Source organism: Melitaea cinxia, chromosome Z (genome assembly GCF_905220565.1).
Source record: "Melitaea cinxia chromosome Z, ilMelCinx1.1, whole genome shotgun sequence".
NCBI classification, from domain to species: Eukaryota; Metazoa; Arthropoda; class Insecta; order Lepidoptera; family Nymphalidae; genus Melitaea; species Melitaea cinxia.
Genome location: NC_059424.1, coordinates 17,263,051 through 17,278,002, shown reverse-complemented (window position 1 = coordinate 17,278,002; position 14,952 = coordinate 17,263,051). Strand labels below are relative to the sequence as shown.

Here is a 14,952-nt window from a genome sequence, read left to right as displayed (position 1 = left end):
AAATAATTAGCGTCGATATAACAATTCTTTTTCCATTACATTTGGATAATAAAATTAAAAAAGTAATTTCAAATACTTATAAGAAATTCCAAAGACTTTTTAATAACATAAATTTTAAAACGACACTAAAAAGAAGGAGGATCTCAAGTCGAATGCATTTTTATGTGTGTTATCTTATAATTTTTTCTGCTTTTACCGATATTTATGTTTTTTTTTTTTAATTCTAAAGGTGGCGTTTGTCTTGTGGTCCAGTTTACATTTGGGTGTGATCTGACGTAGTTTTTGAATTATCCTGAATAATATTATTATATGAATTGTATTATTATATCGATGTAAATCAAAATCTGTGTTTATTGTTTAAAATCAAACACAATAATTGTAAAAATAACATTACAACAATTTTGTTAATTAATTAATTCTTGGGCTTAATGCCTTTCAGTTGTGCTAGGAGGCACTGTCGATTTCGCCAATGTCACGTAGGAAACAATTTCGTTTCTATAGTCACAAAATTTAATAGGCCCGTCTTGACATTTGTCATCGCGATGTAAATAGTGAAGTAACCATACGACTTGGTACTCGATACTCACGATAAATCGATTCAAGCTTGTATGAGTATTTGATCGATTTGATTACGTTATGTAAGTGCATTGGTTTAAAAAATTTATTAGATAAAGTTTAATATTGAAGGTAATTCGAAATAATTCAATCAAGTCAATTTGACTTTATTGTATTTTTTATATTATTTTCTAATGTTTACACGAATTTTACTCATTATAATGAAACAACTTTTGCGCATTTTATCGCAGTTTATTAGCCAATTTAAAATGTTATTTACGGCTTTGAGCGCCAAGCTGTTTCTTTTCATTAAATATCACTACACAACTTTTAATTACTATTAAAATCGAATGAAGCTGGTAAAATTCAGTAATTAATTAGTTACAACAGTATTTAACAAATACTTAGAACCTGACTATTTTTGAGACGTTTCGTAATAATTAGAAATTGTATCCTACTATGAAGTAAGCGCAAACAGAATACTCCCAATATACTCATACATATTATTTAACGCGCCAAAAAATGTATGTATTTTTTAAAAACAATGTAATAAATAATTCTTTTTTTTTTGTTTCTTAGTTTCGTTCCAAGCTAAATTCTAGGGTCTTTCTCAAGTGTCAAAAACGGGCCTATTATATTGTGGTGGCTATAGTGCCCGTGACTTCGCTTCTGAAAAATAAATATTTAGTGCGTTGTATTTCTTAGGTCAAATGGTATTTTTTTTAACAATAATATTAAAATAGTCAATTTTTTCTACGTAAAAATAGTATTGATTTTTATATCCAAAACGTAAACAACTAAATAATAATAAATCTCTATACAAATTTTCAATCCGTACCCAAGCAATATTTTGTCCTTAGTCCTAAAACCGAAAATCAATCTCTACAACATATTTCATATTTCTCTATAACTATATTTGTCAAAATTTGTTCAAAATGTAACATATACATATATGCATATAGTAGGCGCAACGATCATAGTACTGGTTTGTGCCTGGTGCGCTGGCGGTTGCGGGTTCGATCCCCCCACATGACAAACGTTTGTATTGCCAATACAGGTGTTTGCCGTGGTCTGAGTGTTTGTGCAGTCCTTGTGGTTCTCCCCACCGTGCCTAGTAGAGCACGTTAAGCACGTCGGTCCCGGTTGTTATCATGTACACCTGATAGCGATCGTTACTCATAGTAGCGAATATATCCGCCAACGCGCATTCGAGCAGCGTGGTAGTTAATCTATCCTCTCTCTGATCCTTCTCCTACATGGGGAAAGAGGCCTATGCCCTGCAGTGGGATATTACAGGCTGAAGCGATATATAGTAGGTTGACTCACTGACAAATTAACATACAATTATACTGAAGGATCACGTTTTGTCATCGGTTTCCCGAGATCATACGCTAACTACATTTGCAGACAGGGGGGTGAAGGGAGATAGTTTTGTCTGGCGTGACGATTATGTCGCAACTCATCCTGGGGAGTGGGTGGTTCTTCACAAGTACAATTATATATACCCTTAATTAATATAAGCGTAATAAGCTCCATACGAAGCTATCAGATATTTAAAACAAAATTCTTCATACAAACCTATTACACCCACTTTTATTCGATTCAGCTTTGATAGTTGATATTTTAAGCCGAATATAACCCGAATATTCAAATGTAAAATATAAAAATAATAGCAGACAAATATAACATTTCTTACATATTATTGAACGAAACGCGGTTTTGTATCTGATTTATATGTTAGTATATATAATAATTAATATACGCACTAGTTTTTGATGGTATTGTTGCTTCGCTTGCGGAGAAATTGACTATATTTCCAAAGAGGTACTAAAGCAGTACCTGATTATTATATTAAAATAACTTCAGACCTCTTTGTATTACATTCATTCATGGTTCAATATGTTACAATTTTTACACACACACATACACAAACACACACACACACACACAAACACACACACACACACAAACACACACACAAACACACACACACACACACAAACACACACACACACACACACACACACACACTCACATGCATACCATTAATCTTTTTATCATGAGTCTATCTGAAATCAGACATAGCATAGTTGTTTAATGTACATTTTAAAGAGCTTGGTCACCATAAGCGAGTACGACTGTCACCACACCTTACTTATATATAGTTTGGTCTTAATCTCAAACCCTTTCTTACATTTATACACAGCTATGATCCTTTCGGATAAAGGAAATGACTTAAGATGCAATCTAATTCACTAACTTCTCTTATGACACCTACTTGAAACATAAAAATTTCATCTCACAGAGGTCCATTCCGGGTATCTAACATTGTAGACAATTAACATCCTCAAATTTTTTACTTTCCTCACCACGAATATTTAGTATTTTTATATAAGAATAGAGAGGCAAACAAGCCTACGGCCCATCTGATGTTAAGCGGTTGCCGTAGCTTAGAGTTAGTTTTAGTTTAGATACCTGTAACTCCAGAAGCATATCAAGCGCTTATACGGACCCTACCATTGACCCTCCTTATGAGCTCTGCCTATCTTACTCAGCGCAGGAACACAACATTATTCGAGTCATGTGTGGGATGGTGGGACCGGAGTGAACAGGTTGACAAAAATAACAACTAAAAGTATTGCTGAAACTATAATGTCAATGACCAGAGGTAAGTCACCTGGTCACGATGGTCTTAGCATTGAACATTTGCAGTCGGCTGGTCCTCACTTACCCCGTGTTTTATGTATGTTATTTAACTTGTGTTTAAATCATAGTTATATGCCGGATGATATGATGCGTACGGTGGTGGTTCCTATAATCAAAAATAAAACGGGCGACAACGCTGATAAGAATAACTATAGGCCCATTTCGTTAGCAACTGTAATTTTGAAAGTATTTGACAGCATTCTTAATACACAGCTTAACGTGTACGTCCAACAGCACGACAATCAGTTTGGTTTTAAGCCGGGTTTATCAACAGAAACCGCAGTGCTGTGTCTTAAGAGTGCTGTCACCTACTACGTAGAGAGGGAAACGCCAGTTGTTGCTTGCTTCCTTGATCTCTCCAAGGCTTTCGACCTGGTCTCATACAATATTTTATGGAAGAAACTACAGAAGAGCGGGTTACCTGTAGATCTTATTAATATTCTTAAGTATTGGTATGGGAACCAGGTCAATAATGTACGATGGGAAGAAGCGTTGTCTCGGCCGTATGGCCTGGAGTGTGGCGTGAGACAAGGGGGTTTGACTTCGCCAACGCTTTTTAACATCTATATAAATGAGTTGATAGCGGAGCTCAGCAGTACCAGAGTTGGCTGTTACATAGATGGTGTATGTGTGAACAACATTAGCTACGCTGACGATATGGTGCTGCTGAGTGCGTCCGTCTGTGGCATAAGAAAATTATTGTCAGTATGTGAGTCGTATGCTAAGTCACACGGCTTAATTTATAATGTAAAAAAGAGCCAAATAATGGTGTTTAACGTCCGAGGCAAGTGTACGAAGGAACTACCACCGGTATTTCTAAATAATTGTATCCTAGACAGAGTGGATAAATTTAAATATCTCGGACACTATCTGTCTTCCGATCTCAAAGATGATGCTGACATTGAACGACAGCGGAGAGCATTGTCGGTGAGAGCGAATATGTTTGCTCGTAGGTTTGCACGTAGTTCACCCAATGTTAAGATAACATTATTTAAAGCATATTGTACATCTTTTTACACGTGCAGCCTATGGGCGAGATATACTCAAAAATCTTATAGTGCTCTCCGCGTTCAATACAATAACGCGTTCAGGGTGTTGTTGGAGCTATCTCGATACTGCAGCGCCTCAGGGATGTTCGCAGAAGCGCGTGTTGATTGTTTTTACGCTCTCATAAGAAAAAGATGTGGGTCTCTGGTGCGTAGAGTGCGGGGTAGTGCCAACAGAATTCTGGGCATGATATCCACTAGACTGGATTGCATATGCATGAATCATTGCCGTGTGGTTACGGCACTAAAGAATTTAGCCACCCCATCTCTTCCCGTGGGTGTCGTAAGAGGCGACTAAGGGATAGCACAGTTCCACTACCACCTTGGAGCTTAAAAGGCCGACCGATGGCGGGATAGCCATCCAACTGCTGGCTTTTTAAATGCACAGACCGAGGACGGGCAGCAGCGTCTTCGGTGCGACAAAGTCAGCCCTGCGGTCACCAACCCGCCTGCCCAGCGTGGTGACTATGGGCAAAAACGCCCATGAGTTCGAACCTAAAAATAAGGCCCTCAGTTCCCGGCAGCCCCACTATTCCCGGCTACGGCAGCGGCCGTGGTAACGGTGGGGTAGAGGGTGCTAAGAATCACCGGGGTACGGGAGGCTGCCATAGAAAAATATTCCTGGCTACGTATAATGGACGCACGCTACGGTTGGACCATCACCTCACCGAACTTGAGGTAGAACTTAGTCACATTAAGTGGAGCATACTGGGGTTGTCTGAAGTCCGAAGAGAGGGAGAGGACACGATGATCCTGGACTCCGGGCACTTGTTCTACTTCCGTGAAGGTGATGGGCTTTCCCAAGGTGGCGTCGGTTTTCTGGTTCACAAGACTCTCACTAACAACGTTGTGGAAGTCAGTAGTGTGTCGACCCGGGTAGCGTACCTTGTACTTAAGCTCACCGACAGGTACTCCCTGAAAGTGATACAGGTATATGCGCCGACCTCGGCACACTCTGACGATGAAGTCGAAGCCTTGTATGAAGATATTACAAGGGCCATACATGGCACTACTTCGACCTTCTACAGCGTTGTTATGGGAGACTTCAACGCTAAAGTGGGAGTACAAGGCCGCGACGGATCGAGCATCGGACCACACGGATTGGGGCACAGGAATCACAGGGGGCAGACGCTTGTCAACTTCCTCGAATCGGAGGGGCTCTTCTTGATGAACTCATTTTTTGAGAAGAAGCCCCAAAGGAGGTAGACATGGCAAAGCCCCGATACTGTGACGAGGAACGAGATAGATTTCATCATAGCGGATAAAAGGCATATATTCAGAGATGTCTCAGTGGTTAACAGGTTTAACACCGGCAGCGACCACCGGCTAGTACGGGGCACTCTGAATATATGTCTCCGAAAGGAGCGGACCCGCTTGATGAAATCTACTCTCCGACCTACGCTGCCCCAAATACTATGTGGCTCCGAGCAGTTTCAGTTGGAACTCCAAAACCGATTCGATTCGCTGGAAACTACTAGCGACGTGGACAAGATAACCGACAACGTGGTGAAGACGGTGTGTACACTGGGTCGCAGGCACTTTCCACCAACAAAGCCAACGAAGCAGTCCAAACTTTCTCCCGAAGCCTTGGATCTGATGCGGCAGAGGCGCGAGTTGCCGGCTGCTTCGCCAGAACAGAGGGCTCTTTCCAAGAGGGTACGGAAAATTATTCGCCGAGACCTCCGCTGCTCAAATACGAGAGAGGTTGCTACTCTGATTGAGCAGAATAGGGGGTCCAAAGTTTTCCAAAGACCATTGGGGAGAAGCCTTCTTGCGAAGCTTAAAACAGCAGATGGCAGAACCGTCTGCTCTCGCCCTCAGGTCCGAGAAGAGGTTGAGAATTTTTATGGACAGCTGTACTCGTCGAGCGCACGCAAGCCTGCGACTTGGGACACCGAAGATCCACGGGCACCATTGTTGCGCCATTATTCGGAGTGTATCCCGGACTTCGAAGAGGATGAGATTGGTGCAGCGCTCGGGCAGCTTAAAAACGGAAGGGCCCCGGGGGATGACGGAGTTACCACTGAACTCCTTAAAGCCGCAGGGCGACCTGTCCTGAAAGCCTTGGCAAGACTATTTAACGCCGTCATCCACCGAGGTACCACGCCGGAGGCGTGGTCCAGGAGTGTGGTGGTGCTGTTCTTTAAGAGAGGCGATAAGTCTCTGTTAAAGAATTACAGACCGATCTCACTTCTGAGCCACGTCTATAAGCTGTTTTCGAGGGTTGTTACGAATCGTCTCGCCAGAAGACTCGACGAATTCCAACCACCAGAGCAGGCTGGGTTTCGAAATGGCTACAGCACCGTGGACCACATCCATACTGTTCGGCAGATTATCCAAAAGACGAAAGAATATAATCAACCGCTGTGTATGGCATTTGTGGACTACGAGAAAGCCTTCGACTCCGTCGAGACCTGGGCTGTCCTGGACTCTCTGCAGAGATGTCATATCGACTGGCGATATATCGAGGTACTAAAATCTATGTACGACGCGGCGACGATGACCGTTCATGTCAATGACCAAAGAACAAGACCTATTTCCCTCCGGCGCGGGGTAAGACAGGGGGATGTAATATCACCGAAACTGTTTACCACTGTGCTAGAGGATGTTTTTAAGACCTTGGATTGGGGGGAACGGGGCATCAACGTCAACGGTGAATTCATCTCTCACCTTCGTTTCGCCGACGATATTGTCATCTTTGCGGAGACGCTGGATGAGTTAGGCCAAATGCTGGCCGGCCTAAACGAGTCCTCCCGACGTGTCGGTCTCTGTATGAACTTGGATAAGACGAAAGTTATGTTTAACAACCAAGTCATACCGATACCGGTATCGGTCGATGGTACCCTTCTCGAAGTTGTTCAGGATTATATTTACCTAGGCCATACTATCCAACTAGGCCGCAACAACTTCGAGAAGGAGGCCGATAGGAGGATTCGGTTGGGCTGGGCGGCGTTTGGCAGACTCCGTCGAGTCTTCACTTCGAAGATTCCGCAATGCTTGAAGACAAAAGTTTTCGAGCAATGCGTCCTGCCTGTGTTAACATACGGAGCCGAGACGTGGACACTGACCAAGGGACTGGTCCACAAGTTTAAAGTCGCTCAACGTGCAATGGAACGGGCTATGCTTGGGGTCTCTCTCAAAGACAGGATTAGAAATGAGACTATCCGCGAGAGAACGAAAGTAACCGACATAGCCCACAGAATTAGCAAGTTGAAGTGGCAGTGGGCTGGTCATCTGTGTCGCAGGACCGATGGCCGTTGGAGTAGACGGGTCCTAGAGTGGAGACCGCGTCTTGGCAAACGCAGTGTGGGACGTCCTCCGGCCCGTTGGACCGACGATCTACGTAAGATTGCCGGTGTAGGCTGGATGAGGATTGCGGAAGACCGGGATGTGTGGCGCGAACTTGGGGAGGCCTATGTCCAGCAGTGGACTGCGATAGGCTGAAGTGAATCATTGCTGTGCCGTTGCAAATGGAACGGTGCAGCGGTGATTCATGTGTTCTGTAACATTTATTTATTTAAAAAAATGTAATAACTAAACTAACATAGTATGTAAGAAATATTGTTAACTAACCAAAATGAGTCACTGGTCACTTTAATAAAGAATATTATTATATTATTATTTGAGAGCAGTATTATTTAGCTGCGATCTTCTAGAAGCTATTTTTGATCAAAGGAGAACATATATATCGCATATACATTCACGTTGAAATCTAAATTGAATTCATGTCGAATGTTATTTTTATATGTAATGTACTAAAATAAGTTTTATTTGTTGCAGGACAATCTCAAAAAATCTTTACCGGTAGAAGATCCTAGACAATTGGAAAAGGTCATTTTCCACCTGGTAACAAACTTACCTTCGCCCCAGCCTGAAGACAACAACCATAATGCATATCCAAATTCAGAACCCTCACCATCACACTTAGCTATAATACCTCCACAGAGAGAACAAATCCAGAAAGCCATAGAAAAAAGTTATAGTATTATTAAATATATAGATATGGCTTCTAACCGAGAGTGGAATAAAACATCGAATTTCCGTTCTCCAACACAACCGCTATTACCAGAGGAGGACGATATTTCTATAATGGATGCTCTGTGCCTAGGGAGTTGCGATGGACCCCCATGCACATGCCTGGTTGGCGAGTTAGCTTCTAGCGGCGTTTCAATATCTCCGACAGAGGCAGACCTCTACTTAAGTCTATTTTCGGAAGCAGCTACAGCGACGGCCTCTGAAAACGCTCTATTAGCCGAAACAACTAAAGCCACGGCCTCTACTAACGGTCTAATGGAAACACATAAAAATAAACGACCGTACATTCGACCCCGAAAAATATACGATGTTATTCCTGAACAATCCACTGTAAAGAGACAGTTTGAAAGTGAGGATAATATAAGCGGAGATACATATTGGAGTTGCATGCTAAATAATACAAGTGAGTGGATATTTTAAATTAAAAAAAAATGTGAGAGATATTTTTATACAAAATATAACGAAAAGAAAGCTTTCACCTATCAAATCACACAGATCAAAGATAGCCGTGACCAACCTTTGATATCTTGCTTTGCTCAAAATGATATCTTACTTTGTGTCATATAAGTATTATATCTTCGCACCCAGTCTATATCAAAAGTATGAGAAGTCTAAACGAATGTGAAGTTACTATTATGAATTAGGTTACTAACTGTACCCGCGACTTCGTTCGCGTGGGAGATTCGATTGGATAACTGGACACTCATTATTTTTTTAACAGGGTGATCCTGATGTCATGGGAGTTATGGAATAAAATTTATATGACCATGTGATCTCATTTATTTTGTTTTGGAGTGTTTATGGGTAAATGCGATTTCAAATTTTAAATAAAAAGTAGCCTGTATGTTTTGGAGAAAGAAGAGGCGTACAGTGTAAGTCTCATAAAAATCGGTTCAGCGTTCCGAAGCGCCTGGGCAAACAGAAAGAAAGACAAACAGATAGACAAAAATTTTAAACTTGTTTGTTTGTATACAGTAGTATACAAACAAACAAGTTTAAAATTTTAGTATCGTGTAAATAACCATATTCTCTTGAAAAATTACAGTTATTTTGAAAACATAAAAAAACACTAATTCTATTTATGTTACACTAATTCTATTTTTGTACTAATTCTGTTTAGATGTATAGATTAAAAATATATACATTTAATGTGTACTGATAGCTTACAGTCCTTAATTAAGTACATTAAATTTATGCAATTTACAAAAGAAACAAGCGTGGATTAAAAAGATAATATTACATTTTCGTAATTGAATCTTGCCCATTGAATAAATGGCCGCTTGGGTTCACTATTACTACTACTTCGCATAAATCACACGATTGCTCAGACTCTACGTGTTTATTAGACAACATTTTTTTTATCGTGCGCACTATAAAAAAATATATAATGGAAAATAATATGCATTGTTACAGTCAAGGAAAGCAACAACCTCGAATGTGGGCGATTAGACTCTTCCAACCGTATCCTGGTAAGTTTATGATTTTTATATCGGCTATTGCATTCGTGAAGACTGGGGTAAACTTTAAATACAAACACGTGTATTTAACCATCCTGAAAGTTTTAATTTAGGGACGAAAACTCCACTAAAATTAGCTCAAATAACAGAAGTAGTATTCAAAATTTAAAAAATTACATTACAACTGCATCATTTTTATTAGGTGTACATATGTCGTGTTTATGGCATGGCTTATATTATAAGAAATTAAAATAGAAACAGTTTTTTCAATATCATTCTTTTTAGAAAATATTTTTAGTGTTTTTTTATAAATTAATGGTAGCTGCCTAATGCGATACAGCGTAGAATTAGTACCCCATAGAATATAGAAGTATTACTATGACAACTTAAGCTATAGACTTTTACAAGCTAATCAAGTATATTACTAATGTAGCTCATAATATTAGTAGCAGATAGCAAATAGCTTATAAATCTTATTTAATAATTTTAAATCGATTTAATTTCAAGACTATTTTGTGGACTTTTTTTCATGAGTAAAAACAAAAACTAAAGTTGACATTATTGTACGTTCTCAAAAAAAGTTTTCAGTTGACAGTTATAATAAAAATAATAATAAAAAAAACTTTATAAAAAATAAAGTAATTTCGAGAAAGAATTATAATGGTTAAAGTCGGCAAATTAATTTATGGCACTTCACCTACAATACCTAAAAAACTAAATATTGCAAGACTGAGATGTCTTCACTAGAATAAAAAACAAATTACACAGTATTTTTCTCTGTCTCATCGAACATATTGTCATTTTATATTGTGCATATTTATACGTAAACCTACAGAAGTACAGTTCAGCGTGACAATCTAAGTTTAAGCCAAATGCTCAAACTTTTCTTCTCCCAAAGTCCACAAACAATCGAAGAGTCACAAACGAATATGCTTTTAGATTTTTAGTAATATATTTATTATTTATTTCATGCAGACTCTATTTTTAGAGGTAATTGAATTTAAATTTTAAATGTTTTTAAATGCTTATCCGTTGCGGCATTAACTGTTATAGTTATATTAACGACCTCAGAACATTATAACCTCAAAATAGTAAGTAAACCACAATAAATATAATTATTATTTATAATAAACAAACAAATTTAAAAATTAATGCTTAACTGTTACATTAATGCCAATTTGGACGCCGCAAAGATATTACATTACTCATTATCAGTCAAACCATCGTGAATCCCTAAAAAGCTTTCATATATTTGTTTATTTTTACAAATTATTCGTGTATCCATTAATTTTGTGTATAAAATAATTTTATAAATCAAGTAATTCAAGTTGGCTAGCGTGCACTGTGATATAACGAATTGCGCGTTATATTGAAAAATACTGCTTTTCGTTGACAAGAGGAACTCATAAACCCACAGTACTTAAGCGTTCGGCATTACCATTTCCATATAGTTTTGTATCGCTATGTTCGCACTTGTACTGTTTGTTTCCTACATTTTAAATTCCATATATTTAATAATTCTTTTGCTTAGTATTAACCTTTTGCCAAAATGACTCTATTCTTAGCTTTTATGCTAAAACATCCAATTATTATGAACTTCTAGCTCAAAGATTTTAGAAGCGTCGTACGACAATGTTTGTTTTAACACCCGTAAAATATACACCCTGAAGAACATCGACCAAGCTATCGTATATGTTGTATGTTCATGCTACTTCACAATCTAATATTTTATATTAATGTTTAACTGTTACTTCTTTACGTTTATTAAAACACCTGCGCCAAACTTTACTTTCATGGCAATGCGATATTTTTTTAATTTCACTATTTGGCTATTGCGAAATATGAATACATGTATTATGCTGCTTTTGCTTTGACCTCGTTACTATTATTACTTATGTAAAGTTGAAATAAATGTGTTGTATTGTTCGTGATTGGTGGGATACCTATATCTGAATCATTCTTCTGATGTGCTTAACATTGATCTAAGACTGATTGCTTTGACCTGAGCTTTTTATTTTGCGAACATAAACTATTTCACCAAAATTAAATATACCTACATACATTTTGCGACAATTCCGCGATTAATTAAATGAACATTCTGATGATTCATCCTGATCATCCTAATGATTCAATGATTTAATATCCCTTTAAATTCAAAATTATGTATTTTTTTAAATTATAAACTTGTTTGAATCAAGTAAACTTCATTAAATGATAATTATATCAGTTTTTGTTTTGTCATTTGTCTAAGTGACGCAGTTAGTATTAATCATACGATGCAGCGCATGTGTATCTCTACAGACGCGAGACACGCATTTACCATTACACGCTTGTATAAATCGTTAAAAACGCAATAAACTATTGTCAACGTATGTTATGTTTCTTTGCGTGACAACGGCAATTATAAAAAAAGAGGTGTACAGAGTCTATAGACACCTTTCAAAATGTTGCATTTAAAAAGTAGAGGCATATTTGTCTATCTATTTGTTATAAATTAGATCAGCTTACATCAGCTTCTTAGATAGATTTTAATAAATTATATACTATGAAAACGGGACACTTGAACTGTTTTCTCAATATACTCGTAGTTTGAGCAAGCATATTATCAGTATAAGCAATTTCGTCTACATAATTAGTGGAATTTAGATATTGATTATTTTCCTAGTTGAAGATCCGAACCTAAGTCGATCTTCACCGAGGTGATAGTAGAATCAAACATACCTACTTTATAATAAATTTAATATTTTAGATAATAACATATTTAAAAATAGGTGTATTTTATACGTTTCATACTATCAAGTCAGATTAAAATTTTCTTATTATCTTGATGTTGCAATTTTCAATTAAAAAACAAAAATATTTTTTTGTAAATAATTAAAAACTGTCAGTCCAGGATTTTTTTAGGCAACTCATTTTTAATATATTATCTAATATGCTAAATTTATTATAAAGTATGTTTCATTCTATTATCAGCTCGCTGAAGATCGACATAGGTTCGGATCTTAGACCAAGAATACAATTTAGTCATTGCCCGCTGTTAATTGATGTTTAGATTGCATTGTTAATCTGTCTCTGTTGTGCCTTTGATGTTTGCTTTCTGCCTGCCAGTGTATTCAAATAGTTTTTTTGGTAAACAGTTGTAACTCGTTGCAGGAGGGCAATGGTCTTATAAAAGCTATAGACAAAATCGAAGCCGAAGATTGTATTGACAGCAATTCTTTGATGGAAATGATCGAAATTAGTGAAGCCGAAAAAGCTCTAGAAAAGAAAAAGGCTGATAGAGCTGCAGCTGAAAGCGTGTATGACTTTAAAATTGACGATAGTGATGTAGATAAGTGCTAAAGTTTTTAAGTGTCGATGAAATTATTCTTAATGTAAATTTAAAAAAAAAATATTCGTGACACTTAATGTGAAATTATAGTGAGTGTTTATAAATTTTGTGGTAAAGCATATCAAGCGAACGTTAATTTTAAAACTTTCATTGTGAAAGTGTAATTTAGTTTTAACTGACGTTTCCAATAGAGAATTAGATTTAATGGTAATATGATTCCTCAATCAATAACCTATCAGTAATTAGTAGGATCTGGGTTAATTTCCGAATAACCAAATAATATAAAACAAGACGTTATCATCAGATGCGAACACAGCAGAGTACACAATCTAAGAATGATTAATTTCAAAGTTATTGCTGGTTCAAATCAAGCGGGTAATTCGTTTCAAATACAATTATAAGAGAATAGAAACATCAAAAGCGAGATAATAACTAAAAGCTATATAAGATTAATACTGTCCTCGATTACCATCTACGGATTTGAGTCTGAAATAATATTTACACATACTTAAAAACCTAGCCGACTAGGCTACATAGGAAAAACTCCAGGCCTTTATGGTGTGGACTTTCACGTAAAAAAAACACCTGAAAGTCCACATCGTGAGCTTTATTGGTCTTTCAGAAAGAGTGGCTCTACTGACGCTAAATATTAATAATTACAAAATCAGTTTCATACAAGCGTATGTTTCTACAGATGCTGCAAAGGATGAAAAAAATAGAGCATTTCCATGATACTGTTGACTAAGCCCTGAAAATATCAGAGAAGAACGTAATAGTCACAGGGTACTTTACGCCAAGATTGGTCAACCAAATCGGAAGAAAATATGATCATGAAAATCTACGACTATATATATAAAAATAAAATAGGCTGTTTGGCGGATTATTGTATAGTGTTTGGTAAAATAAAGAATTTATTATTATTATTATTATGAGGCTTGATGTCACTCCACCCGCTTATTATATAATAGACACATACATATTGTAATAAATACTTATATAAATAATATAGTGAATTTACTTATACTTACATATATAAATATAAGCGGGTGGAGGAATACGCCCCGGCAGGGAGACCAAACAGCCGAGGGTTAGGGCTGTAGGCTGAGAAACCGGCGGAAAATCCTAACCGAATCAAGTAACACCACCTTCTGCATTCTTATTATTACTATTATTATTATCATTATTATTATTATATGTAAACTAATTTAAAGAACAATGTGCAGAATATACAAATCATCAACCTGAATTACGATACAGACCACAGATTCCTAAGAGCAACATTTCTTATTCAAAAACTAAAAGTAACGAGAATGAACTACGCTAGCAACCCAAGAAGTTCACTAAGAAATGAGGAAGAAATGTCGAGGTTTAAACAGTCACTCACTGAATGTAACGACGACCTTAGCCACTGCCAACTAATCAACTCTGTACAGGAGTGCTATAACAAAATAGTTAATATTTTAGACACTAGCTTAAGGAAAAGTCTTATATACAACAGAGATAGAATAAGTCGCAGTGCGATATTTGCCCATACTACAGAGCTAATAGAACTAGAAGGGCTCTTCAAAAAATCAAACCAAAGACGCGAGCTATGAAAAATGAATTGAGAGCACTGTACAAACTATTACATTCGAGGAGACTACGCGAGTCATCGTAAGATTACTATTGAAAAGCATATTAACTCGACAGGTAGCCTTAAAAAAAGGCTTGCGAGGAACTGCGATCTCACAAAGTACGGATAGAAGGACTTCGCGACGCTCAAAGTACAACGCATGACCGTAAAGGTATACTAAACATAGCAATCAGCTTTTATGAAAAGTTG

The 14,952-nt window shown here is 37.4% G+C and overlaps 1 protein-coding gene across 1 annotated transcript in view; it reads left to right on the top strand.

Annotated features, from left to right (window-relative positions):
- LOC123668453 (circadian locomoter output cycles protein kaput-like) overlaps positions 1–13,341 on the top strand; it is a 71,896-nt gene extending 58,555 nt beyond the window's left edge. Inside the window, exons 8-10 of the mRNA XM_045602187.1 lie at positions 8,088–8,745; positions 9,756–9,811; positions 12,953–13,341. Of these exons, the coding sequence (XP_045458143.1) occupies positions 8,088–8,745; positions 9,756–9,811; positions 12,953–13,141 (903 nt within the window). The 3' untranslated portion in view covers positions 13,142–13,341. The remainder of the gene's footprint in view (positions 1–8,087; positions 8,746–9,755; positions 9,812–12,952) is intronic.
- Positions 13,342–14,952: the final 1,611 nt, after the last annotated feature.